Source organism: Narcine bancroftii, chromosome 5 (genome assembly GCF_036971445.1).
Source record: "Narcine bancroftii isolate sNarBan1 chromosome 5, sNarBan1.hap1, whole genome shotgun sequence".
NCBI lineage: Eukaryota > Metazoa > Chordata > Chondrichthyes > Torpediniformes > Narcinidae > Narcine > Narcine bancroftii.
Window position 1 is genome coordinate 108,734,166 of NC_091473.1, and position 26,279 is coordinate 108,760,444.

The 26,279-nt window shown below is 36.6% G+C and overlaps 1 protein-coding gene across 5 annotated transcripts in view; it reads left to right on the top strand.

The window, feature by feature from the left end:
- The window catches only part of ipo13b (importin 13b), a 200,970-nt gene that overhangs the window by 11,811 nt on the left and 162,880 nt on the right, over window positions 1-26,279 (top strand). For all 5 annotated transcript variants that reach the window (XM_069938711.1, XM_069938710.1, XM_069938712.1 and 2 more), the window contains exons 2-3: window positions 10,450-11,183; window positions 22,259-22,399. In XM_069938711.1, coding sequence (XP_069794812.1) covers window positions 10,450-11,183; window positions 22,259-22,399 — 875 coding nt within the window. The remainder of the gene's footprint in view (window positions 1-10,449; window positions 11,184-22,258; window positions 22,400-26,279) is intronic.

The window sequence follows — 26,279 nt, forward strand, 5'->3', positions numbered from 1 at the left end:
ATTTGCATAGGAAATAGGGGGTTGGCAATAATCATTGAATGGCAGAGTATGGCTAAATAGCTGCTGCCGTTTTGTGTTTCTATATTTGATGAACCTGATTGTTTGCACCATCTCCCCCTCCCCCCACCCCCTACAAAATTCCAAAAGGGAAGTAATGGAAATAGTGGATGTATCATGGATGATGTGTTAGAATTACTTAGATTCTGGAGCAGGTCAAGCAAATTGGAAGACAGCAAGTGTGTCACTGCTATTTGGAGAAAGGAGAGAAAATGATGGGGAGAGGGGAAAACTCATCCAGTTAGGCTGTCATTTGTTGGCAGAATGATAGAATTCAATATCATGGATATAGTGGTAAAATTGCACTTAACATTTTCATTTTGTCAAAGATTTTATATTTGACAAATTGAAAATTAATTTTAAGGATGTAACCAGCAGATTACATAAAATATTTCACTAGATGTAGTATATTTGCATTTTCAGAATTAATTTAGAAAGGTGCCATGGAAAGTATCTTGTGTAAAATAACAGCTAATGGTGTTGATATGTAGTAGCATGTACAGGGGAAATAAACATGCCATTAAGTTGGCAGACTGTTATTAATTGGATGCAAGAAAAATCAGTAGCAGAACCTCAATCATTCAAAACTTTTATTAATTACTTGATCACATTTGATCAGGTACTTGGGTAAAGAACAACTGTGAAGTGAGAATCTGCAGAAAGAATAGATTCAGGTTAAGAATGTGAACAATGGGTGGCAGGAGAATTATCGGAAATCTTGAAATATGGGAGGAAGATTTTTATTCTGCGTTAGCAAGCAAATGATGAGTAGATGTGAAGAGGCAATTTCCCTTGATGGTAGGTAAGATTTAAACAAGAGGTCATGAGTTGAGAGTTAGGGGGTAAAAGTTTAGAAGTAACACGAGAAGGAACTTCTTCACTCAGAGAGTGGTGGCTGAGTGAAATGACCTTCCAGAAGAGGTTGTCGCAGCAAAGTCAATTTTGTCATTTAAGGAAATGTTGGATAGGTATATGGATGAGAGGGGTTGAAGGGTTATAGACAAAGTGCAGGTAGATGGGACTAGAAGAGGTCACTTGGATCGGTACAGACTAGAGAGCAGAGATGGTCTGTTTCCATACTGTAATTGTTATATGGTTACAAAATAATCTTCCTGTTCTTGTTGCTTAGACTGTCACTTCACATTGCAAATAGTTTCATTAATCTGTCCACAGTGTCCAAATTCACTTTTCTCTATCATATCTTGGAGCTCAATAACTTGATAAAATTTTCAAAATAATTAAGTTGCTGCTTCATTTTACTCTTGTCAGCATTGCATTTTCATTAATCATTTCCAATTGGCCTCTCAACTCTTCATCTAGTTGATCTATAGTACAGGTCCTTATCTTTTGAGATCCTTGGGACCAGACATTTCTCAATATTCGGATTATGAAATTAAAATGGCGAGGGTACAGATTCACGCAAAACATAAGCCCTTTCTATGGAGCAAAGCTGCATTGAAGGTGGCTCATTGAGCAGTGGCCATCTTCATTATCCATAATCCCCCACACAGCTGGAACCGCAGAGCATTCCAGCTGTGTAGGGGATTATGGGTAACGAAGACAGCTTTTGATTCCACATGAAAGCCCAGTGTCCCCTTGTCCTCTCTTCCTCTGGCACCACCACCTTCTGCTTGGTGCCAGCTTGATTCTCTCCTCTTTCCTCCTGGGCCATGGAGCAGAGCACCCAAGTTCCTTTGCGCTCTGGCCCTGGTGGCTCTTTGAGCTGCATTCGCTCCTCGCTTCTCGCCCGGGCCGTGCTCTCTCTCCACCTGCCCAGGCCATGTTGTTTCCTTGGTCTCTCTAGAACAGCTGGAAATATACTGTGCATGCAGTAAAAAAATATTCGGTTTTCAGAATTGAGGATAAGGACCTGTACTTTTCCTTTGGAGCTTGTACCTTTTTCACTTTTAGATTTTTTTTTGTCTGATCCTTGGATCCTTCTTAAATCATTGTGTTTTGTAGTAAAAAGCCAACATTTTATTGGGGCTTTTAGCTAATTCCTTTTCTGCCACCAGCCAACCTACAGGTAGTCCCCGACTTATGACCTAATGGGGACGGAAGGATTGGTTACAACTCTGGTTTGGTTCTAAGTAGGGGAATGGGGTCCTTGGGTGATCACAAGGAATGGGGACTTTGGGCTGCTGCCGGGAGAAGGGACCATTGTGTACAGTTCTTTTAATACAAAATATGTACTTGGACAGTAGTTTTAATAAAGATTTTTAAAAACTTTAGTTGTGTGTGTGGGTGGACATAACTTGTATAGGTTGGAAGTCGAAGACTACCTGTAACTTGATGTATAACCGGTCTCTGCCTTTTTATTATAATTCCAAATCTACTTCAATATCTGTCTCGCCTTCCTAATTTTTAGGTACCACCTGATTATATAGTATTAAATTCAAAATCTTGTAGATGGAAAAAAAAACAAATTGCTATAAGCATCTGTGGAGGGGAGTGGGAAGGAATTAATGATATTTCAGGTCAGATGCTGTATCAAAATTGAGAGGAAACATAGCCACTGTCAAAAGAAGAGCAGAGCAGAGGGGTGAAACAAGGGCTAGAAGAGATGAAGATTGATGGGCAGATGCTGCGAGGGGGAGAGGACAGAGGCAGGTGGGTGAAATGTGCAAACAGATTGGAGAATAAAAGAGAAAATGGAGCCAGATGAAGGCAGGAGAGCATGAAGGTGGAGATAGCTGTTGGAATAATTCCCTCTATGTTCTCCATCTTGAAAACAAGATAGAGAACACAGAGAAAATTAGAAAACCAGAATGTATCACTTGCATTTCCTAATTATTTCCATTTCTTCTTGGCCCCAAATTATTATGCTGGTTTGCACTTTACCAGAAATTTCATGATAGTCTACTTCATTGGTATTGTGATGGATTATATTATATTTTATATTGTATATAGATATGTTTTTGAAGGAGATAGATTGTGGGGATAGTGTAGGTCACAAACACTTCACAAAATCAATCTTATTTAAAATGCCAGAGCTTTGTTCAAGCCAGACGGTCCAGGCTCCGAGTGCCTTTGCAAAAACTTTGAAGAATGCCTATAGAGACTTCACAAGAAGCTGTTAATTGGACATGCTGTGGAGTCATGGATTATTGTTTTTTTAAATATTTTTAAAAATTTTAAATTGTATAACATTAATTATAACATATTCATATATTATATAAGTAAGTAAACCCCCCCAACCTCCCACATCCATCTCACTAACACCTTCCACCTACAAAGACAGAAGAAAGGAGATCATCACTTAAAGACAATCATATTTTTAGTTATGGAAACCGAGACAACCACCGGAACAGACCGAGAGATGAAATCTTCAAACCAAGAATTTTTAAATATGGGCTTCATACTTTTACAAAAAAATGATATGTATCCCTCAAATTATATGTTATCTTTTCTAAAGGAATACAGGATTTCATTTCAGTATGCCATCTTTGCATTCCTAAAACTAAATCAGATTTCCATGTAATAGCCAAACATTTTTTTAGAAACTGCCAAAGCTATAAGTAAAAATTCAATTTGATACATAGTCAATCTTGGTCCTAAAACAATTGACATAATGCCCCCTAATAAAAAGAACATTGCATTTAACGATAAACTCCCTTTTAATACTTGCTCTAAAAACAATTGAACTTGTAACCAAAAATTCTTAACTTTAGAACAAGTCCAGGTTGAATGAAATAAAGTACCTATCTCTTGTCCATATCTAAAACACAAATCTGAGGAATTTAATTCAAATTTCTTTAATTTTTGAGGGGTTAAATACAATTGACGTAAAAATTATATTGTACTGATCTAGACTTTGGTTTATAACCTTAGTCATACTATCCTTACACAAATTTCTCCAAACATTTTCGTCTATCTTCCTGTTTAGATCAAGTTCCAATTTCATTCTTGATTTATGAATATTCAACTTAGGCATTTTGTTTTGTAATAACTTGTACATCTCAGAAATAAACTTATTTGTTTCTTCCTTAGTAAGCAATAATTCCAAAGCAGATTGTCTAGGTAATTTTAAACTATGGGCTAATTTTTCCAATAAAAAAGTTTTAACCTGATAGTAACAAAAAAAAAGTATTGCTAGGAACTTGAAATTTCTCCTTCATTCGATTTAAAAGATACAAACTTCCCTGCTTCAAACAATCTTCAACTTTTTTAAATCCCCAGTTGATTCCATATCTTTAAAAACTGATTATTTACAGAAAAAGGAAAAAGTTTATTTTGATATAAGGGCATTTTCACTGAAATCTTTTCTTTTCCACTCATCTCAATCAATTTTATTCCATATTTCAATTAAATGTTTCAAAATTGGTGGATCCTTACCAATTAACAATTTTGAATTCCATTTGTAAATAAATTCTGACATAGACTTCTCATCAATTTTATCTATCTCTATATTTGCCTAAATAGAAGGTTTAATTGAGATCAAACATTATTAATCAATTTCAAATGTACAGCTTTATAACAATTCTGAAAATGTGGAAGTTGTAAACCACCTAATTCAAATTTCCAAGTTAATTTCTTCAAAGATACCCTATTCATTTTCCCCTTCCATAAAAATTTCCTTACATTTGAATTAAGATCTTTAAACATTTCTTGAGGTACCAAGCAAGGAACAGATTGAAAAAAGATATTGAATCCTTGGAAAAATATTCATTTTAATACAATTCACTCTGCCTATTAAGGTAATAGGCAAGTTATTCCATATATTTAAATCATCTTTAATTTTATTAAATAATGGAACTTAATTTTACATATTTAGATTGTCTAAATTTCTATCAATTCTAATACCTAAATATTTAATTGGGTTATATGCCCACTAAAATTGAGCTACACATTTACAACAATCATAATCTCCTTCTACTAATGGCATAACTTCACTCCTATCCCAATTAATTTTATAACCAGATATTTCTCCATAATCTTGTAATTTTTTATATAAAGAAATTAAAGAATTTTCAGGATCTGTTATATAAATCAATACATCATCTGCAAACAGACTAATTTTATACTCCTTATTCACTTTAATTCCTTTAATACTAAAATCTTGCCTTATTGATTGTGCCAACAGTTCAGTTGCTAAAACAAATAATGCAGGAGATAAAGGACAACCTTGTCTAGTCGATCTAGTTAATGAGAAAGAAGAAGAAAGTTGTCTGTTAGTAACTACTCTAGTCAAAGGATTTCTATATAAAGCTTTAATCCAATTTGTAAATATTGACCCAAATTTAAATTTTTGCAAAACCTTAAATAAATAATTCCATTCTAATCTGTCAAAAGCCTTTTCAGCATCTAACGATTAAATTAATGCTAAATCCGATTGTTTCTGAGAACAATGAACTAAACTAATTAATTTAGCTAAATTAAATTGATCTAAATGAACTAACTCAGATAAATATTCATTCAATCTATTAGCCAAAACTTTAGCAACAATCTTATAATCAACATTTAATAACGATGTAGGCCTATAAGACTCAGGTTTTAATAAATCTTTATTTTTCTTGGGTATTACTGTTATTACAGCATTTGAAAAGATTCTGGTAATGAACAAGTTATAGTCGCTTGTTTAAAGGCATCAATAAGTTTTTTAATTTTTTTATAAAATTCAGACGTAAACCCATCTTCAACAGAAGATTAACATTTTGCATAGAATTTAAAGCCTTAATAACCTCTTTCAATGTTAATGGAGAATCTAAATTCTTCTGAGCTTGGCAATTCAAAGATGGAAGTTGAAGATTCTATAAAAAAAATCATTAATTTCTTCTTCATTGTTCAATGATTGAGATGAATATAACTTAGTATAATACTCTCTAAAAAAATTATTTATATCCTATAGTTTATAAATAATTTTTAAATTCTTTTTTAACTGCATTAATAATCCTTGATGCATGCACCATTTCAATTGCCAAGCTAATACCTTGTGTGCTCATTCTCCTAATTCATAATATTTTTGTTTAGTTCTATCAATTAATTTCTCTATCCTATAAGTTTGAATTTAATTATTTGGCATTTTTTATTTATCATTTCCAACTTTTTTTTATTCAGATGGGTTTTTTGTAAATTTTTTTCCAAAATTACAATTTCCTTCTCAAATTTATCTACTTCCTTAAGATATTTTTTCTTCATTTTGGTTGAATAACTTATTATTTGGCCTCTTAAATAAGCTTTTAAAGCAACCCATGAAACAAATTTATTGTCAACTGAATTAATATTTAAATTTAAATACATCTGTATTTGACTTCTCATAAAGTCACAAAATTCTACATTTTTTAATAATGACGAATTAAATTTCCGTCTGTAAATTCTATCAGAATTTAAACATGACATCAATAACGGTGAATGGGTTTGATACAATTCTAGGTTTATATTATACATACTCAATCCTTCCTTGTAGATGAGCTGAAATAACAATCAAACTGATAAGAATAAAATGAATAATCTCTCTCTTTAGGATTTAATTTCCTCCAAATATCCACCAAATTTAAATCTTCCATTAATGTCAATATTCTTTTAGCCATTTTCGTTTTCATTAAAGATTTTGTAGATTTATTGAAAGTTGGATCCAAACAACAATTAAAATCTCTACCAATTATTATATTTCTATTTGCTTATACCAGATTAAAAAAAACATCTTGAATACATTTTTCATCATCTATATTAGGAGCATACACATGCATAAAAATCCAAGATTTTGAATAAATTTGACAATTTACCAACACAAATGTGCCAACAGGATCTATTACTGTTGATTGTAATTTAAATGCAAAGTTTTTATTAGTTAAAATAGCCACTCCTCATGCTTTAGAATTAAAAGATGACCAACCCATTCTCTCTTTAACTTTTGATATTCTTTCTCAGTTAGATGAGTTTCCTACAAAAAAGCAATACCTACTTTCAACCTCTTAATATGAGCTAAAATCCTCTTCCTTTTAATTGGGTTATTGAGCCAGTTCACATTAAGCATTACATAATTCAAACCATGTGTTATCATAATATAATTTAGAAAATACTCTCCTCTCCACCCCGGGTCGTCCCAGCTTTCAAAACATATCATCTCCAAAGATAGAAAGCAAGAAACTCCAAATAATAATAAATAAAAGAACAAGAGAAAAAAAACAAAAGCGCTGATTAGGTCAGTATTAACTCCCTTAATTACAAGTGGCATGAGGCCTCAGAAGAGGGAAAGTGAGGGAAAAAAAGAGAAATCTGCCTCCCCCAGATAGAATATCACAATTTAATTTCAATTAGTCAAGAATGATAATCTTCAAGGTCTCTATTAACTTGATCATTATCAGTTTCAACTTGAACCTCAGTCGGCTGCCTTCCTGGTGAAATCCCTTCTTTCGATTCTTCTTGATCCCCTTCCATTTGTTGAGACAAATAAGATGGTCTTCCATTCTGCTTATAATTAGGCAATGAATTGGCAAATTCCAAAGCTTCAGACTCATTAGCAAAAAATTGTGCTTGAAGATGTCAATAAAAAAACTTTAAGAACTGCTGGATATCAAAAAGCAAATCTATATTCCTTCTTCAACAAAACTGACTTTGCTGGGTTAAATTCTTTTCTTCTTTTGACAATTTCATTACTCAAATTTGCACAGAAGAATTCTCTATTATTCTGGATTATTAAACTGCCATTTTCAAAATAATTTCTCTATCTTGGTAACGTAAACATTTAATCAAAATAGAGCGTGGCAGTTGTCCTGGGTATGGTTTTTTTCCTTAGAGCTTTATATGCTCTATCAAGTTCCAAACTATTTGGAAAATTCTCTGATCCCAGAATTTCAGGCAGGTGATTTTGACAAAATTGTATTGGATTAGTGCCCTCAAAGTCCTCAGACACACCAACAATTTTTACATTATTTCTTCTACTCTGATTTTCCAACATATCAACTTTTTGCAATAAGTTTTTCTTCTGAATTTCCCATGCCATTAAAGAATCTTCTATCTTGTTAACTGTATCTTTATATTCTTCTACCTCCACATGACATTCCTGAAAATCTTCTTGAAATTTTGAATTTTGATTTTAATTTTGTCAACAGTTTTATTATACTTTGACATTCATTCCTTCTTCTGATTCCTCTCCCTGTGATTGTGGCACAAGACTTTCCTCTTCCACTCCTACCTCTTCTTCTTCTGTGGAAGTTGCCAGTGGTTGAAATTGCAGGAGAGCTTTCTGCTGCAACCATAGAAGAAGTAGGGTCCGCAAACTCTGACAGTCACTTCCGCAGTGTGCATGCGCAAAGTTCTGCACATGTGTGTTGGTTCCACAGTCAGTTCTTCAGTTTTCTTCCATGCTTCAGCGCCATCTTCTCCAGCTCCCTGAGAAAGTGGTGCTGGAATTTGGATTCTTACCTGTGGAGGCTTTGAAGATAGAGGTTGGAGAAGAACTAGGATCGGAGGTTGAGTCTTCAAGATAGGCCCAGTTTCTTTCATCACAGTAACTTCAGTTATAGCTGTTTTTTTTGCAGTTAGTGTTCTAGATTTTTTTGCAGCCATCTTTTAAGACCGCTAGAAGAATTTTAAAATTATTCAATACATTTAAAATTTTTTAAAAAAAGTCGAGTATTAATTAATTCTGCCAGGAGAGACGTTTTCCACATCTTCTCCCTACGCTATCACGCCACACCCCCTGGATTATTATTTTGAAAGCAACAGATGAATGGACTCAGAAGTTTGGGCCTGGTGTCACAATCTGTCTGGTTGCGGTTTGCTGCTCTCAGAGGTCATATGTTTTTGCAAGCAGAGAGAGAGAGGAGACCAAAACATGACAAGCTAGCAGCTTGTTGAAACCCCATTTGAAGACTGGTCATGAGTTCTGAGTTCAGCCTGTTGAAAATGCTTGTGGTCCTTACAAGAGGAAATGGTTGGCTAGAGTGTTTCACCTGAAATAAGGGAAACAAAAGGACCTGCAGAAAAAGAGGTTATCCTTTGGAAACTCAGATGGGGCAAGTTTCTTCGGCAAGGCACTGAAGACACTGATGGAAGTAAATCAGTTTGTGTGTGTCCAATGAGCAACAAATCTGTTTCAAACCAACAAAGTGGTAAGTATTTAAGCACCAGAGCTTGATGAAAATTCATAAATGTTACATTCTGTGCACAATATAAGAATTGCCTGATACTGGTGAACTTGGAGGAGTGGGAAGTGAGATTGGAATATAAATCAAATAACTTTTCTGAACTTGTACACATTATATACATGTGCATTTAGAGTTAGAAGGGGGTTAAGTTAATAGTAATAAGTTAAAGTTTGATCTTTTTTTATGTTTAAAGAAAATTAAAAGTAACTTTTGTTTAAGTAACCATTTGTCTTGGTGAATTTCTATTGTTCTTGGGTTTTAGGGTCCTCTGGGCCAGTGCCATCATATAATTAAAAGTATTTGTATTTTGCATTAACTTCAGATCATAAATTTTAATCAACTGGCCAATGGCCTTGACTTATTTCAATATCTTCATCAATGGTTCCTTTTCAGTAATTACTATTCTTGTAATTTTGTCCTTTCCTACAGAATCAGTCCTTGCTCTGAAAGATCAAGAGCTACCTTGAACACTTGCCAAGAAGCTTGATTTTTTTTTTCAGTTACCTGGTTCTACTTGTATTTTCTAATGATTGCAAATGTTCTGTATTGCAAAATTTGTAAATTTCAAATGTTCTTTATTTGGGACTTTCACATAATCTGTTAGAACATTTACTTTATTTGAAGAAACATCTTTATTCTCAGTCTATTTCTCATCCCTCTTTGCATGTCTGTATAGATTTGTTTATTATTGTCCATCGATTTCTTGTCATTCTGCCCATCTTCCATGGTAATGGAAATATTTTACCCATCGTTATATTTTCATATTGCATTATTGTGCAGTATTATACATTAACATGCATTTAAATGTATACCAGTTCTTCGTTCAGTTTTTCCCCATAAAACTTTATTCCATTCCAGTTTATTTTTAAATTTGTCATTTGTCAATTCTTTCTTCATATTTTATGATTTCAAGCGTGTGTGTACTCCCCACATATTTAGATTGTAAGATAAAATTTCCATATATAATCTATTTTATTTTCAGAGTCTTTTGAGGCTATATTTCTCTAATTGATTTAAATCAAAAGATATTCATTTAAAAAAAAAATCACCCAATGTACAGTATTTGGTCAGGTGCTTTTTTTCTCTTGTTTGCTGTGCTCTACTTTATTTGCTGTACTACGTATGGGTTGCTTGCAAAACAAACTTTCTCACTGATCTTCTGTACATGAGCTAATAAACGATCTGCAGATATATCTGTGCAATTTAGGATTATTTGTTTTGTTTCAGTATGTCCATTCTCTTATCCCTCTCATTGGGTAAAGGAGGTTGTTCTCATATTTTCATCTCTTTATCTTTGCAGGCATTGCATCAGTTGTACTATGATCCAAATATTGATAATAAGAACTTGGCTCAGAAATGGCTGATGCAGGCTCAAGTCTCTCCACAAGCATGGCAATTTAGCTGGGCACTGCTCAGTCCAAATAAAGTGCCTGAGATTCAGTACTTTGGAGCCAGTGCTCTTCACATCAAGATCTCCCGGTACTGGAATGATATACCCTCGGATCAGTATGAGAGTTTGAAATCCCAACTTTTCAATCAGATTGCATGTTTTGCTTCTGGATCCAAGATCGTGCTCACCAGACTATGTGTGGCATTGGCATCATTGGCACTCAACATGATGCCTGAGAGATGGCCAAATGCAGTAGGTGACATGGTAAAGATGTTCCAGACTGAAAGTTCAGATGTGGACGGCAAAGCTAGATGCATGGCTTTGCTGGAACTGCTAACTGTCCTCCCCGAAGAATTCCATACAAGTCGTCTGCCTCAGTATCGGAAAGGTGAAGTGCGAAATGCTCTAGCACAAGAATCTGGTGCTGTTTTTCCTCTTCTTCAGCAACTGCTACAGACAGATTCGCCAGTGTTCATCAGTCAGAAGGCTCTTAAGTGCTTCTCAAGTTGGGTGCAACTGGACATTCCTCTTCTGGATTGTGAATCTTTGATGCAGGCTTCATTTTCATCACTACAGAATGCCGAACTCTTTGACATAGCAGTTGAAGCCCTTGTCAATGCAATTTCACAACCTGATGCTCAAAGGTAAGGGAATTTGCTGACAGTATGTTAACTTTCTGTGGGTTGTTGGCATCTCTAGAGAACAGGGCAATTTGTGCTCTTGGTGCACTATTTTTTTAATCACAAATTCCTTTTGTTGTTAAAAACCGATGATGAATATTTAATGTTTGCTACAGTGTCCAATTTGCTTTTGAATTGTATAGAGCTGGCACAAGTGCAGGACAGGATTCTTTCATCAGATTAAACATTCATTTTCATTTTCTTTTTGCCCCAAATAGTTTGTTGTGTTGGAACAAATTAATATGCATTCTATTTATTCATTATATTTTCAATGTTCCCCAAAGGATCCTGGATTGATATTTATTTTCTTCTGTTCCCTGTGCACAAATATGTGTGTATGTAAAAGGCCAAGTTTAAATTTTGTCACATGAACATATTAGCATAGAGGATCAAAGAACCTGTACTGCAGTGTTCTATGTTGTGCCGACCATATTTTCCCACCAAAAAAAGACCTTCTTATCTCATCACCCTCTATTTTTCTTTCATCCATAAGAGTCTCTTTAAATGCTCCTAATGTTTCAGCCTCCACCACCATACTTGACAAGGCATTCCAGGCACTCTGTGTTTATTTTAAAACAAACTTGCCCCTCATGTCTTGCCTTCCTTCACTTTGTACATATGTCTTCAGATGTTTGCTATTCCTGCCCTGGGGAAAAAGGCACTGGTTCGCCACCCTTTCTAGACCTCTCATAATTTTGTAGACCTCTATTAAGTCTCCCCTCATCCTTCTACACTTCAAAGAGAAAAGTCCCAACTCTGCTAGCCTTGCCTCATAACACTTATTTTCCAATCCAGGGAACTTTTTAGTAAATCTCCTCTGTACCCTCTTCATAGTTTCCACATCCTTCCCATAATGAGGTGACCAGAACTGAATATAATATTCACTAGATCTCACTAGAGATTTGTAGAGTTGCAACATGACCTGTCAGTTCTTGAACTCACTCCCCTATTAATGAAGCTCAGCACCCCAAAGGCCTTCTTAACTATCCTAACATTCTTTTCAGCGACCTTGAGGGATATATGGGTTTGGACCCCAAGATCCCTCTATTAATTCATACTCTTAAGTAACAGACCATTAACCCTGTCGTCAGCCTTCTGGTGAGGCCTGACAAAATGCATCACCTCACACTTATCCAGATTGAACTCGATCTGCCACTTCTCCGCCCAACTCTGCATCCTGCCTATATCCTTTTGTACCCTTCAGCACTATCCACAACTCCTCCAATCTTTGTATCATCCACAAATTTACTGACCTATCCTTGTCTTTTCATCTGGGTCATTTATAAATATCACGAAGAGCATGGTTCCCAGAACAGATCCCTGCAGAACTCCATTAGTCGCTGACCTGGCAGAATACTTTCCATCCACCACTACTCTCTCCTTTGTACATGCAAGCCAATTTTTAATCCACACAGCAAAGACTCCATGGACCCCATGTCTCATGACTTTCTCTCACGAACGACCTTGTTAAATACTAAAATCCATATAGACTACATCTATCGGCCTACCCTTATCAATTTCTTTTGTTACCTCCTCAAAAACCTCGTGAGGCACGACCTTCCCTTTACAAAGCCATGCTGATTATCCTTGAGTTGACTGTACTTCCCCAAATGCTCATAGATCCTATCTTTAAGAAATCTCTCCAATAGTTTTCACACCACTGACACACTGGTCTATAATTCCCAGGATTCTCTCTATTACCGTTTTTAAACAAGGGGACCACATTTTCCATTTTTCAATCCTCCGGCACCTCTACTGTGGCCAAAGAGGACTCAAAGATCATACCCACTGTCCCAGCTATATTTTCCCTCACTTGCCACAGCAACCTGGGGTGTATCACATCCAGCCCTGGAGACATCAATATTAATATTTTTAAGAAGATCCAGTGCTTCTTCTTCCTTAATCTCAACATCATCCAGCACTAAAGCCTGTTCTATTCTGACCTTACCCTGATCAAGGTCCTTTTCGCTTGTGAATACTAAGCAAAGTATCCATTGAGGACCTCAGACACCTCCAGGTACATGTTGCCTCCTTTAGAGGCCCCACCTTCATTCTCGTCATCCTTCTGTTTTTCACATATGCATAGAATGTCTTCAAGTTCTCCCTAATCCTACTTGCCAAGGCCTTCTCATGGCCCCTTTGAGCTCTTCTAAATCCTTTAAGTTTCTTCAAGGCTACCATATACTTCTCATGAGCCCTTTCTTTTTTGTGTCACCTGTTTTGGGATTAATTTTGTGATTTTTTTTTTGCTTAAAAAATATTCTAACTTCAGGTATTACTCTTGCCCATAATCTTTAATAAATCTTTGAGGTGAATGAAATATAGTATATTTTTGTGTTGGTACATCTTCAGGATATTTTGCAGAATTTAAAAAAAATATTTTGATTAGTATTGGTTGTTAACGGATTGTTTTGGTTGCTTTGTACAATTTTTAAAAGTGTTTGTGAAATATAATTTTTTTTAAGCAAATCTTCTTTAGTACGTTAGATCACATGGGGTCTAAGGTGAGCTGGACAATTGGATTTCAAAACTGGCTTAGAGGAAGGAGATGGAGTGTAGTTGAGGAGGGTTGTTTTTCTCATTGGATGCCTGTGTCCAGTAGTGTGCCTCACGAGTGAGTGCTGGCTCCACTGTTTGTTATCTAAATCTGTAATAGAGATAACAAAGTTAATTACATTGGCAGTTGACACCAAAATGGGTGTTCTAGTGGCCAGTGAGGAAGGGTGTCTAAGCTTACATCAGAATCAGTTGGGAAGATGGGCAAAGGAATGGCAAGTATAATTTGTCTCTGAGAAAGATCTGTATCTTCATAGTTCCCAGATAGTGGCAACGCAGTGGACAGGGCATGCTTGCCTTCATTGGGCAGTGTGGTGCAGTGTTACAAGTCATTGATGAGGTAATCATGGAGTAAATACTTAGGGATTCATGATTGCCCAGCAATTGGAAGGGTTTAATTAAGTTGGAGAGGGTGCAGAAGAGATTCATCTATTACTAGAACTTGAATTATAGAGAGGCTGGATAGTCTGGGGCCTCGTGGGGCTGAGGTTGACCTTGTAAAGGTATACAAAACCATGAGGCCTGGATAAAGACCTCACATTTCCTTTCCCCAGGGTAAATTATTTATGGAACTAGAGGACAAAGGGTTAAAGTGAGAAGAGAGACTTGAGAATGACCTGAGGAGCAATGTTTTAACTTGAAAGTGTAGCCCATATCTAGAATGAGTTACTAGAGATAGCTATAGATGTAGGTACAATTTTGAGGTTCAAAATTGATAGGAAGAGTTTGGAAGGATATGGACCAAATGCAGGCAAATAGGACCAGCCTGGAATGACTACTTGGTCAGCATGGACCATTGGATTGCAAGGCCTGTTCTGCACCATTTAACTTTCTCCAGAAGTCTAAGACTTTGAACAAGTTGTTCATCTCATTGTTGTTGGTGCACTTTTCCTTGCTGCACTATAAAAATATTAATTGTCAAATTTAGATTTCCAGATTATGCATGATTAAAATGTTTAAAGTAAATTAACATTCATAATAGATGATTGTATTGAAGTCTAGAATATTATTTTAAAAAAGTGCTTGGGAAGAATTATTGGCCTGCATTTTGCATTCAGCTGGTGACCTGAAAAATGCATAAAATATAATTTATATTTCTTTGTGAATTCCATCTACTGTTTATAAAATATTAGCTTTTGGTTCTTGAGAGTTTGCTGAGCATTAACAATATCTGGCTGTTATCCTTTGCTGTATGAACAATGTTTAAAAATAACATTTTCACTTATTTCTGAATATCTGAATTGTTAAGCACTGATTCAACTGATCATAGAATCAGCATTCATTGTTGTGAACATCACGAAATTTGTTGTTTTGTGGCAGCATCACAATTCAAACATTTATATGAACCACTTTACAAAATAAATATAAACAGTGCAAGAAAAAGTTAAAGTAAGGAATCTGAAGGCAGAGGGGAAGAAGCTGTCCTTGTGCCTTCGAGCACTGACTGGGGGTAACCTAGAGAACAGTAGAGCCCAGTGGAGGAGGCTTGAATTGGTAACAACAAACAACTTTATTTGTGTTAAAATATGAGCATGGCAAACTGAATGAGATCATTTTCATTATACAATAATTGCAAATACTGTCAAGACCAAATCGTAGGCCATTGTTATAAGAATTTTCTTTGTTTCATTATTCGCTCTGGTCAGTCGGGAAGATGAAAAGTACAGTATCGTAAGAAAGTTCTCCATTCTTCCCACCTGTCAGAAGTGTACAACAGCAATAACTTACATTATTGGCACTGTTTAAATGCATCCAGGGAATTGCATTATTTGCATTTGGCTTCACTGTGGCAATGAAGAAGGACGATGACAGACGGGTTGGTGTGGAAATGACATGCAACTGGAATCTCAAGATGGCTTTTGAGGATGGAGTGCAGAAGCTCTGCATACATTCACCTCGTCTATAATTGGTTCTGCTAGCATAGAGGAGGCCATGTCATGAGTAAAGAATCCAGTGGACATGGTTTGAGCTGGTGTGTGAATCTATGGCTCACCTGGAAAGGCTGTTAAAGTCCCTGGATGGTGATATAGGAACAAATAATTTTTCTCTCACATTTCAAAGACCTACTGGTTAATTGGTTACATGGGTGTATTTGGGTGGTGCAGGTTTGTGGTCCAGAAGTGTCTGTTATGGTGTTGTAATTTTAAATTGATGAAAAAAGATTTCTGCAGCAGTTCCAGTGACCAGTACGGGGACCAGCAGCGGGCCTTCAGGAAAGACCAGGTAGCGGTCTTCCGAGGGAGAGCAGGACAGCAGTATTTATTTTATTCTGACAAAGGATCTTCAACCTGAAATGTTTCAATGTTTTTTTTTGAATATTTTATTTGATTTTCCAAACTCAAACTCTAACAGATATCAGTATTGTCAGTGTCCATGTTAACAATATCAGCATTGAGTACATTTTACAATTGTCAGTTCTGTACAGATTTCTCTGCAGAGTTCAAGCTCTTTCCATCCCCCTCCCCCTGCCAGACCCTCAACATATTAACACTTAACTTCTGATAACAGACCTCTATGCACCTTATGCCATTATGACACCAGATAGAAACATAGAAGATAGGAGCAGGAGTAGGTCATTCGGCCCTTCGAGCCTGCTCTGCCATTGAACGAGATCATGGCTGATCTTAAAGTTCAGTAACACGTCCCCGCCTTCTCTCCGTAACCTTTAATACCCTTATACTGAAGAAATAGATCTAATTCCCTCTTAAATAGATTTAATGAACCTGCCTCTGTCCAGGATCTTGTTACTTACTGTCAATGATATTAATTTTTTTGGTGTTGGGAGTGTTTTTGGGGACAGCCCCAATTTTATTCCAAATAGTGATGATTTGTTTTCTTATAGGGTTGCCTGCTTCCTCATTTAGCAATTTAGTATCCCATTTGTAAATAAAGTCCTCTGCTACCGTTTCGCCCACCATGCACAGGCCAATTTGTGCCCAGGATGGTACATCTCCCCCTTCAAAGGAGATATATCTTGATTGGGCTGCCCAGTAGTATTTCTTGAAGTCTGGCATTCAAAGTCCGCCCAGACTGTAATCCCAGGTCAATTTTTCCATAGAGACCCTGGCTACTCCATAGAAATGTTCTTGCTCGTGAGAGCAAGAATCCCTAGGGCAATGCCACAGGCAGTGTCTGGAAGAGGTACTGAAGCCTTGGCAACATAGTCATTTTAATACAGTTGACCCTGCCCACTAAAGTTATGGACAGGGACCTCCACCTATTCAAGTCCTCCTCGATTCTCTCAAGCAAGGGGGTATAATTTAGTTTATATAAATTATTCAAGTTGTTGTCTATTCTAATTCCTAGATATTTGATTCCATTTTGTGGCCACTTTAAATAGATGTTTCTGTTGAAATTGGCTGTAGTTCCCCTTAGTGATTGGCATAATTTCACTCTTGTTCCAATTATCCTTAAAGCCGGAGATCTCCCCATGGTCTTCCAGAGTAGAGCGCAGTTTGGATAATGAGTTTACTGGGTCTGTCAGATATATCAGTAGGTCATCTGCAAATAAACTGATTTTATGTTCTTCCTGGCCTACTCTGAAACCCTTGACTTTGGCCCCCTGCACTGATTTAAAGAAGTTAACTTGAAGAATAGCATCTCTTACTTTGTCTGGCCAAGTTGCAGCCATTTGAACTCTTTAACTCTGTTTCTGTGTTTATATCAGACTGGGCCATTTCTGCTGCAATTAATTCATATTCATCTGTTTTCCCCTGCGTGGGCGCTTCCCCTATCTGCAACGCATTTTCAATATCTCTGCAATTCATAGCTTTTGGCTGCCCTTTTATTTATCCCCCTCTCCTTTTTTTCTCCTGTTCATCTTTCAGTCATTTGTTTATCAATCTGGGCCTCACTCTAGCAGAGATAGTTTCTTTATTGCATCCTCTTTTTGCAGCTTAACCTGCTCTTTCTCTTATTGTTCTTGTGAAGTGTCTTCCATCCAAAATGTTTAAATATAGAAAAGTACATACAGCCCATGTGTCGGTGCCAAATATGATATCCAAATGAAAGTAAAATATGCTGCTTACACATGATTTATATACCATCATCCCCTTTATATTCTTGAGTTTCTATTAAAGCTTCATGAAAACTACTATTGTACATAACTCTTGGGAGCCTGTTCTAGGCTCCCAGTTTGCCATGTTGCAGCCTCAAAAAGTGACTGCAGCCCTGACCTCTCGTGCACTCTCTCTTTATCAGCAGCACTTGAGCCTGGACTCTTCCATTTGCACTTCCTTTTGAAATTCCTTCTAAAGCAGTTCCATTGCCTTTTGTAAAGCCACTGGTGTCTGAATGTCCAGCTTCAACAAAGCTCTTGCATTTTAAATGAGATATGAAGTTTAAGTATCTGTTTGAGAAGTGACCTACATTAAACCCTCCACAATCTCTCTCTTTTAAAACATTTTAATATAGCCATAACATCTTGCTGTAGGATTAAGCCCCGTCCAATGAGTTTGGAGGGATTTGGTTGAACTTGAACAGATAAAATGTTTCTATGTACCTCAGAATTCATTTTGCGATTAATTATTGAAGATAAGTGATTAATGAAGATAAATGAGCCAGTACCTGTGGCAACCATACATGCCAAGACCATAACACCCCCACCATCATGTTTTACAGATGGTTAATCTTGGTTTCATCTGTCTACATCCTTTCTCCAGAATTCTTTTAAATACTTCTTGGCAAACTGTAATCTGGCCATCCTGTTTCTATGGCTAACTAGGGGTATGCATCTTCCTCTGTAGCATCTGTATTTCTGTTCATGAATTCTTCTGGTGATAGTAGTCATTGACACATCCACACCTACCTCCTGAAGAGTGTTTTTGATCTGCGGGACAGATGTTTGGGATTTTCCTTCATTATGATGAGAATTCTTCTGTTCGTCAGCAGTGTAAGTCTTCCTTGGAATACCAGTCACTTTGAAATTACTGAGCTCACCAGGATGCTCTTTCTTCTTAATGATGGAACAAACATCATTAATCCTAAGGTTCTCTTCCTATTTTGTTATTGTTTTTTGGCCTAATAATGGCTTCTTTGACTTTCATTGGCATAACTATGCTCCTTGTGTTGAAAAATGGGAACTACAGATGCCAAAGGTGATTAAAAGTGTAGAAGCAAGCTTAGCTATCTTATACCTGCACGAATGAAGCAATTAAACATACTTGAGTAATCATAACGCCTGTGAACCCAAATGTCCCAAATATTATGGTGCTCTGAAATAAAAATAACCTTGAATAAAATCTGGAATATGCTTTTGAATCACATGTGAATTATTTGCTCCACAGTTTTAAAATTGTAATCACAGAAGCAAATATAGGAATAAAAAAATGTCTTTGTCCCAAACATTATCATTATAACAGTTGTTACAACGTAGACCAGCAGCAATAGAAATTCACCAAGACAATGGTATCTTCAAAACAATAATCTTGCTTAACTCTAAAATTAACCCCATTTATGCAGAAATGTGTGTGGCAGATCCAAATCATTACAGTTCTGAAAAGTCATTTTCAAAGTTCAGACTTATAAATCTTTTGTGTTGAAACTCAGTGTCTTTAGCTGTTGATGAAAAGTAATTATGGAGTAGGTGAGGTGCCAAGTCATCAGACTTCTCAACTCACAAATTCTTGTAGAGTTGCTTTCAGATCAATGTTTCTTCATACGAATGATTTTTCCTCAATTTTCCTCGCTTGTGTGGAGGTTACGGAACCTCTGATTTCCACCATGATTTCACAAACCCAGGCAAGGGATATAGATGAAATACCGATTACAATGGCCACAGTAGCACTGCTCTGTCTTAAAGAAAGACAGTTGAAGTAGCCATCTTTTCTGAAGCCACTTTGATTCTTTGTTCCTCCCTTGATAAGGAGAGCACAATAGTAGTCCTTTCTCACAGTACGTTGCTGCATTTCAGACTTCAGATGAAAATTGGTTGAATACTTAAAATGCTGCTTCAAATATCTTTCAATAACATGACTGCTTTGATCATGACATGATTTTTAGGTTTCAATCTCCAATTTCTCCCAAAGTATGGGTTAACAAGGAGATGGTCTCCAGTTTGTCCACACAGGGCAACAAGCAAATGGCTGTTTGTGTACACAGGTGCTTTTCTGTGCAAGCATCCATTCTATTTTCTATTTCTATAGAACAATCAACTCTAGTTTAATGGCTCTCCAGCTTCAGTGAACAGTCTTCAGTATGTTATCTGAGTAAGTGTCTTTGTGTGTGTGTTTCTGTTTCCAACCCACAAAGTATTTCTTTAAAATATATTTAATATCACAAGTCTGTAACATAGTACTTTGGTGATCATATGCCTGAGTGCTATGCCTTAGTTGGTCTTTTTTATTTAATACCTGCATTGGAGGATAAAGGAATAGCACTGGGAATAAATTGAGCTGGTTGTCTCTATACTTATTGTAGAATTTAAAAAAAATTTACAAGTGTGCATATTGGAACACAAGATTCTGGGGGGATTGATGGTCAATCTCAGTGAATGTTTACTTTTGTGGAGTATCAGTGGGCTGTAGAGTTTCAGAATAAGGGTCCACCATTTAAGGCAGGCAATGTGTGGAATTTCTTCTGAGTGTTGTACATCTTTAGAATTTTCTCCCTAAAGAACCCTGGAGGCTAATTATTGGAGAGCACTTGATTAGTGAAGAGGTTTGCTTGCATAGTTCTTATTGCTTTATTGGATGTGAAATGTTCACAATTTATGTTTCCACAGATGCTGTCTAATCAAAGTATTTCATCACGCTGTTTTTATTTCAGATTCTCAGCATTTGTAATTTTTTTCACTTTTTTTTTGTCTTCCTCGTCTAACAGCATCACCATTGAGATCCACCCAAAACTTTAGATGAAGCGTTCATTCTGCGGGTTATGCAGTCTGCAGTGTAACAAACTGGCTGATTAATTTATTTTGAGGTTAAATGTGTATTTTATTGTCTTGTTCTACTTATTTTGTAGTTTGGAGAATTGGAGAGGACTAGTGCATCATTAATAGATACATCTTAAAAAGGAAAATTAAACTGCCTCTGCAGTTTCATTCCATGTACTACTTAAAAGAATTGGTTGACTCCGTGTGTTACTTCAGAGATATTTTTTGAATATTTTAAAAACAACCATGAATACAAAGATAATACAACAATAAAATATATAAACCATGTTAGAATTATGATATATAGGAAAAAAATTCCCAAACCCCCCACTCCCCTACCTACAAATACATCCCACCCCCCCAATCTTACCCCTATACCTACTGACCCCTGAAAAGGAATAAGAAAAAGAGGAGAAAAAAGAGAATACCAAACACCAATTCTTATATTGTGGATTAAGGAAACCCCATTACAACCAGATCTCCATCTTCAAATTTTCCATTTAAAATAATCCAGATATGGGTTCCAAATCTTTTTAAATACATTATTTATCCCTTAAATTATACATTCTCTTCTCCCAACAGAATACCTTAATTCCGAATGCCACCTTTGCAAATTAAGTTTCATCTGATCTTTCCACGAAATAGCTATATGTTTCCTTGCCACTGCCAATCTCAAAAAAAGCTAATTGAAATTTATCCAATTTATATGACAAACCAAACTCATTAATATCACCAATTTTAATTAAAAAAATGTTTTGGATCTAAAGAAAATTTTATTTTCAAAATAATCCCTAAAAAATCCTTAACCTGAGACCAGAAGGATTTAACCTTATCACAAGACCATAATGAATGTAAAAACATACCTCTCTGACCATTATGTCGAAAAAACAAATCCGAATAATGCAAATTATATCTTTTCAAATACTCCAGAGTCAAGTATAATTGATGTATAAAATTATAAGTTACTAACCTCTACTTAACATTTATAATTTTTGTCATATTATCATTACAAATAATTTTCCAACAATCAATATCAAAATCAACTCCTAAATCTTTCTCCCATTTAAGACTTGATTTATACAAATCAATTTTAGGTATTTTCTGTTGCAATAATTTATACATTTTCTTCCCTCTATCACGAACCAACATTTCAAATTTCGACTCTTTGGGTAAAAGCAAATTCTTCCCAAAATAATTATGTAACATTGATTTAGTTTGATAATAACAAAAAAGGGTATGAGTTGATATTTGATACCTTTCCTTCATTCTTTCAAATGATTAAAAAATGACTTAATTTACAACAATTATTTATCATCTTAATCCCTTTCTGATCCCAAATCTTAAGAAGGTAATTATTAACCGTAAAAGGAAAACATTTATTCTGATACAAGGGAGTATATCTAGATATTTTACCCTGATTACTAATTTCTTTATATATCCCATCCAAAATCCCTATCAAATGAGAATTAATTGTTTTGAATGTTCTTATTTCTATTCACCTGATTTGCCTGGAATTTGTCAGTTGTAGTTTTAAATTGCTTAAAAGATTTTGTGCATCCAATATATTTTCTTTTCCATCGTTTAACGCTGGGTTCTTTTTGGGAACCTACAGATACGTAAACACTTTACTGAAGCTGATCCCTCAGGTCTTGCAGCTGCAGGAGCAGCTGAGACAAGCTGTTCAAAATGGAGATATGGAAACATCACATGGTATCTGCAGAATCGCTGTGGCACTTGGAGAAAATCACTCAAGGTATAGCTTGCAATATTTGTATTTTGATCATTGTTACAGTACAATCAGCTTACAGAGAATACTGCAGCACAGTACCGACTCTTCGGCCTTTGGATGTTTTGCTGACTCGTGCATTCCTTATTTATTAAAAAAAAGTACTAAACCCTCCCTACCGCATAACCCTCTATTTTACTTTCATCCATGTTCCTGTATAAGAGTCTCTTAAATGCCCCTAAAGTTTCAGCCTTCACCACCATCCCCGGCAAGGCATTCCAGGCACCCACAACTCTGTGTTATATAAATTTTTTTAATCCCTGATGTCTCCCCTAAAAGCCTCTCCATTAACTTTGTACATGTGTCCACTGGTGTTTGCTGTTCCTACCCTGGGAAACAGTGCTGGCTGTCCACCCTATCTATGCCTATCATAATCTTGTAGACCTCTACTGTGTCTCCTCTCATCCTTCTACATTCCAAAGAGCAAGGTCCCAGCTTTGCTAATCTTGCCTCATAAGATTTGTTTTCCTTCCACATCCATGAGGTGACCAGAATTGAACACAATACTCTTAAGTCTGATCTTGCCAGAGATTTGTAGAGTTGTAACATGACCTCTACTCCTGAACTCAATCCTCCCCCCCTCCCCCCCCATTAGTGAAGCCCAGCATCCCATAGACCTTAACTATCCTATCAACCTGTGCAGTGACCTTGAGAGATGTATGGATTTGAACCCCAAGGTCCCTCTGTGCATCCACACTCTTAAGTAACCAATCATTAACCCTGTACTCAGCCTTCTGGTTTGCTCTTCCCAAATAGATCACTTCATACTTATCTGGATTGAGCTTCATTTGCCACTTTTCTGCCCAACTCTGCATCCTGTCTATATCGTCTTATAACCTTTGACAACATTCAGATCCATCCACAACTCCTCCAACTTTCATGTCATCCACAAACTTGTTGACCCATCCTTCTGCCTCTTCATCCAGGTCATTTATAAAAATCACAAAGATTTACCTTCTTGATAAATGAGAAACTAAAACTAACTCCCAGAAAACATTGCATTTCTTGAAGAAATAGAACCATAGATCACTACAGCACAGAGACAGGCCCCTTCAGCCCTTCTAGTCTGTTCAAATCTTTTTATTTTTGCCTAGTCACTCTGACCTACACCTAGTCCATAGGCCTCCATACCTATCACATCCATGTACCTGTCCAAATTCTTCTTAAATGTTATAATTGAGCCTGCATTTACCACCTCAGCTGGCAGCTCATTCCACACTCCCACCGCTGTCTGTGTGAAGAAGTTCTCCCTCTCGTTCCCCTTGAATGTTTTTCCTTTCTCTCTTAACCCATGTCCTCTGGTTTGCATCTCACTTATCATCAGTGGAAAAAGCCCATCTACATTTACTCTATCTATTCACCCTCATAATTTTAAATATCAAATTTCTCCTCATTCTTGAATGTTCCAGGGAATGAAGTCCTAACCTGTTTAACTTTTCCCTGTAACTCAGTTCCTGAAGTCCAGGCAGCATCCAAGTAAATCTTCTCTGCACTCTTTCTATCTTATTGATATCCTTCCTGTAGTTAGGTGACCAAAACTGCACACAATACTCCAAATTTCTTGTAGCTCATTGGCAGCTCATTCCACACTCCCACTGCTGTCTGTGTGAAGAAGTTCTCCCTCTCGTTCCCCTTGAACTTTTTTCCTTTCTCTCTTAACCCATGTCCTCTGGGTTAATGTCTTGTACAACTTTACCATAACATCCCATTTCCTGTACTCAATACTTGGATTTATGAAGGCCAATGTGCCAAAAGCTTTCTTTACAACCCTATCTACCTGTGATGCCACTTTCAAGGAATTATGTATCTGTATTCCCAGGTCCCTCTGTTCTACTGCACTCCTCAGTGCCTTACCTTTCCCTGTCTATGTTCTTTCTTGGTTTGGTGTTCCAAAATGCAATGTATCACACTTGCCTGTATTAAATTCCATCTGCCATTTTCAGCCCATTTTTCCAGCTGGTCCAGATCCTTCTGTAAGCTTTGAAAATCTTTGTCGTTGTCCACAACACCTCCAATCATAGTGTCATCTGCAAACTTGCTGATCCAATTTACCACATTATCATTTAAACAATTGATATAGATGTCAAAGAGCAATGGTTGCAGCACTAATCTCTGAGGCGCACCACTTGTCACAGGCCTCCGATCTGAGAAGCAATCATCCACCACTACTCTCTGGCTTCTCCTGTCGAATCCAGTTCACTACTTCACCATGAATACCTAGCACCAGAAGCTTCCTATAAACCTCCCATGTGGGAATTTGTCAAAGGCCTGACTAAAGTCCATGAAGACAACACCCATAGCCTTTCCTTGGTCAATTTTTCTGTTAACCTCCTCAAAAAGCTCTATAACATTGGTTAAACAAGACCTACCATGCACAAAGTCATGTTGACTATCCCTAATTGGTTTCTGGCTATCGAAATACTTGTCTATCTGATCTCTTCAGAATTTATTGTCATGAACAAGTCATGAAATTTGGTGTTTTACAGCAGCATTGTTGTGTAAACATTCAGATTCGAACCATCTTACAATGTTACTATATATTTTGAAAAAGCACAAAAAGTTACTTTCATTGATTATTCAGGAATCTGATGGCAGCAGGGAAGAAGCTGTCCTTGTGCTGTTGAGTGCTTGTCTTTAGGTTCCTGTACCTTTTTCCCAATAGTACCTTTTTCCCAATTGGGCATGGCCTGGGTGGTGGGGGTCCTTGTGGATAGAGGCCTGCTTTTTTTTTTAAAGACACTGCCTCTTGTATATGTCCTTGATGGAGTGAAGTCTGGTGTCTGTGATGTTGCAGGCCAAGTTAACAACTCTCTGTAGTTTATTCTTGTCCTGAGAGTTGGCATCTCTATACCAGGCAGTGATGCAACAAGCCAAAATGCTCTTCATGGTACACATAGATGTCGCAAGTTTGATAGTCTTTGGTGACATACTGAATCTCCTCAAACACTTCACAAAGTAAAGTCACTGACGAGCCTGCTTCATGATTGCATCAACATGGAGGCTCCAGGGGAAGTCTCGTGATGGAGTAGTGGCTGGTTGGGGAAAACCAGCCCTCCACAGAAAAAGTAGGGGAAAAAAGTAAAAAAAAACAAAGCAGAGAAATAAAACACAGAGAACCTGCAAGATGAAGAGTACAAGAAGATCCTGAGGATGGCTCCAAAGAAAGAAAAGACCAAAATGACAGACAGAAGAAACAAGAAAATTTCTGGAAAAAAACGAGGAAGGCCTTACCTGTGCATGGGACCGGGGAGCTCCCACCAAACCTACAAAGCCAGAGCGACAATGTTTCCCGGGGGATGCTGCAGCACCAGCTGGAGAAACCGGAGGAGAGACAATGATGGAAGAAGAAGCAACACGGAGACAAGAAAGGGAGCCAGAGAAGGAAGACAAAGAGCAGGATAAAAACTTACAAGGAAAAATAGGTAAAAAGCAAAAGCAGCTGATAAATAAAGAAAATTTTGACAACCAAACAAAGGCAGTAATGGACACAATAATGGCAGAGTTTAACACAATAAAAGAAAATATACAAAATGCAGAATTAAGAATGCAAAGAATGGAAAATGCTATAGCAGATATAGGAAAGAGAGTTGATGAAGTGGAAGAAAGAGGGGCAGCTGTAGAAATGGAAATGAATGATTTAAAAGAAAGACTGGAAGATAGAGACAAGGAGATTAAGGAGACAAAAGATTTGGTAGCCCAAAAAATTGATGTTTTGGAGAATTTTAGCAGATGTAACAATATAAAAATAGTGGGCGTGAAAGAAGGTGAAGAAGGGGAAGATATAAAAGGATTCATAAAAAGATAGATTCCACAAATCTTGGGAGTGGAAAAACTCCAAAAAGAAATA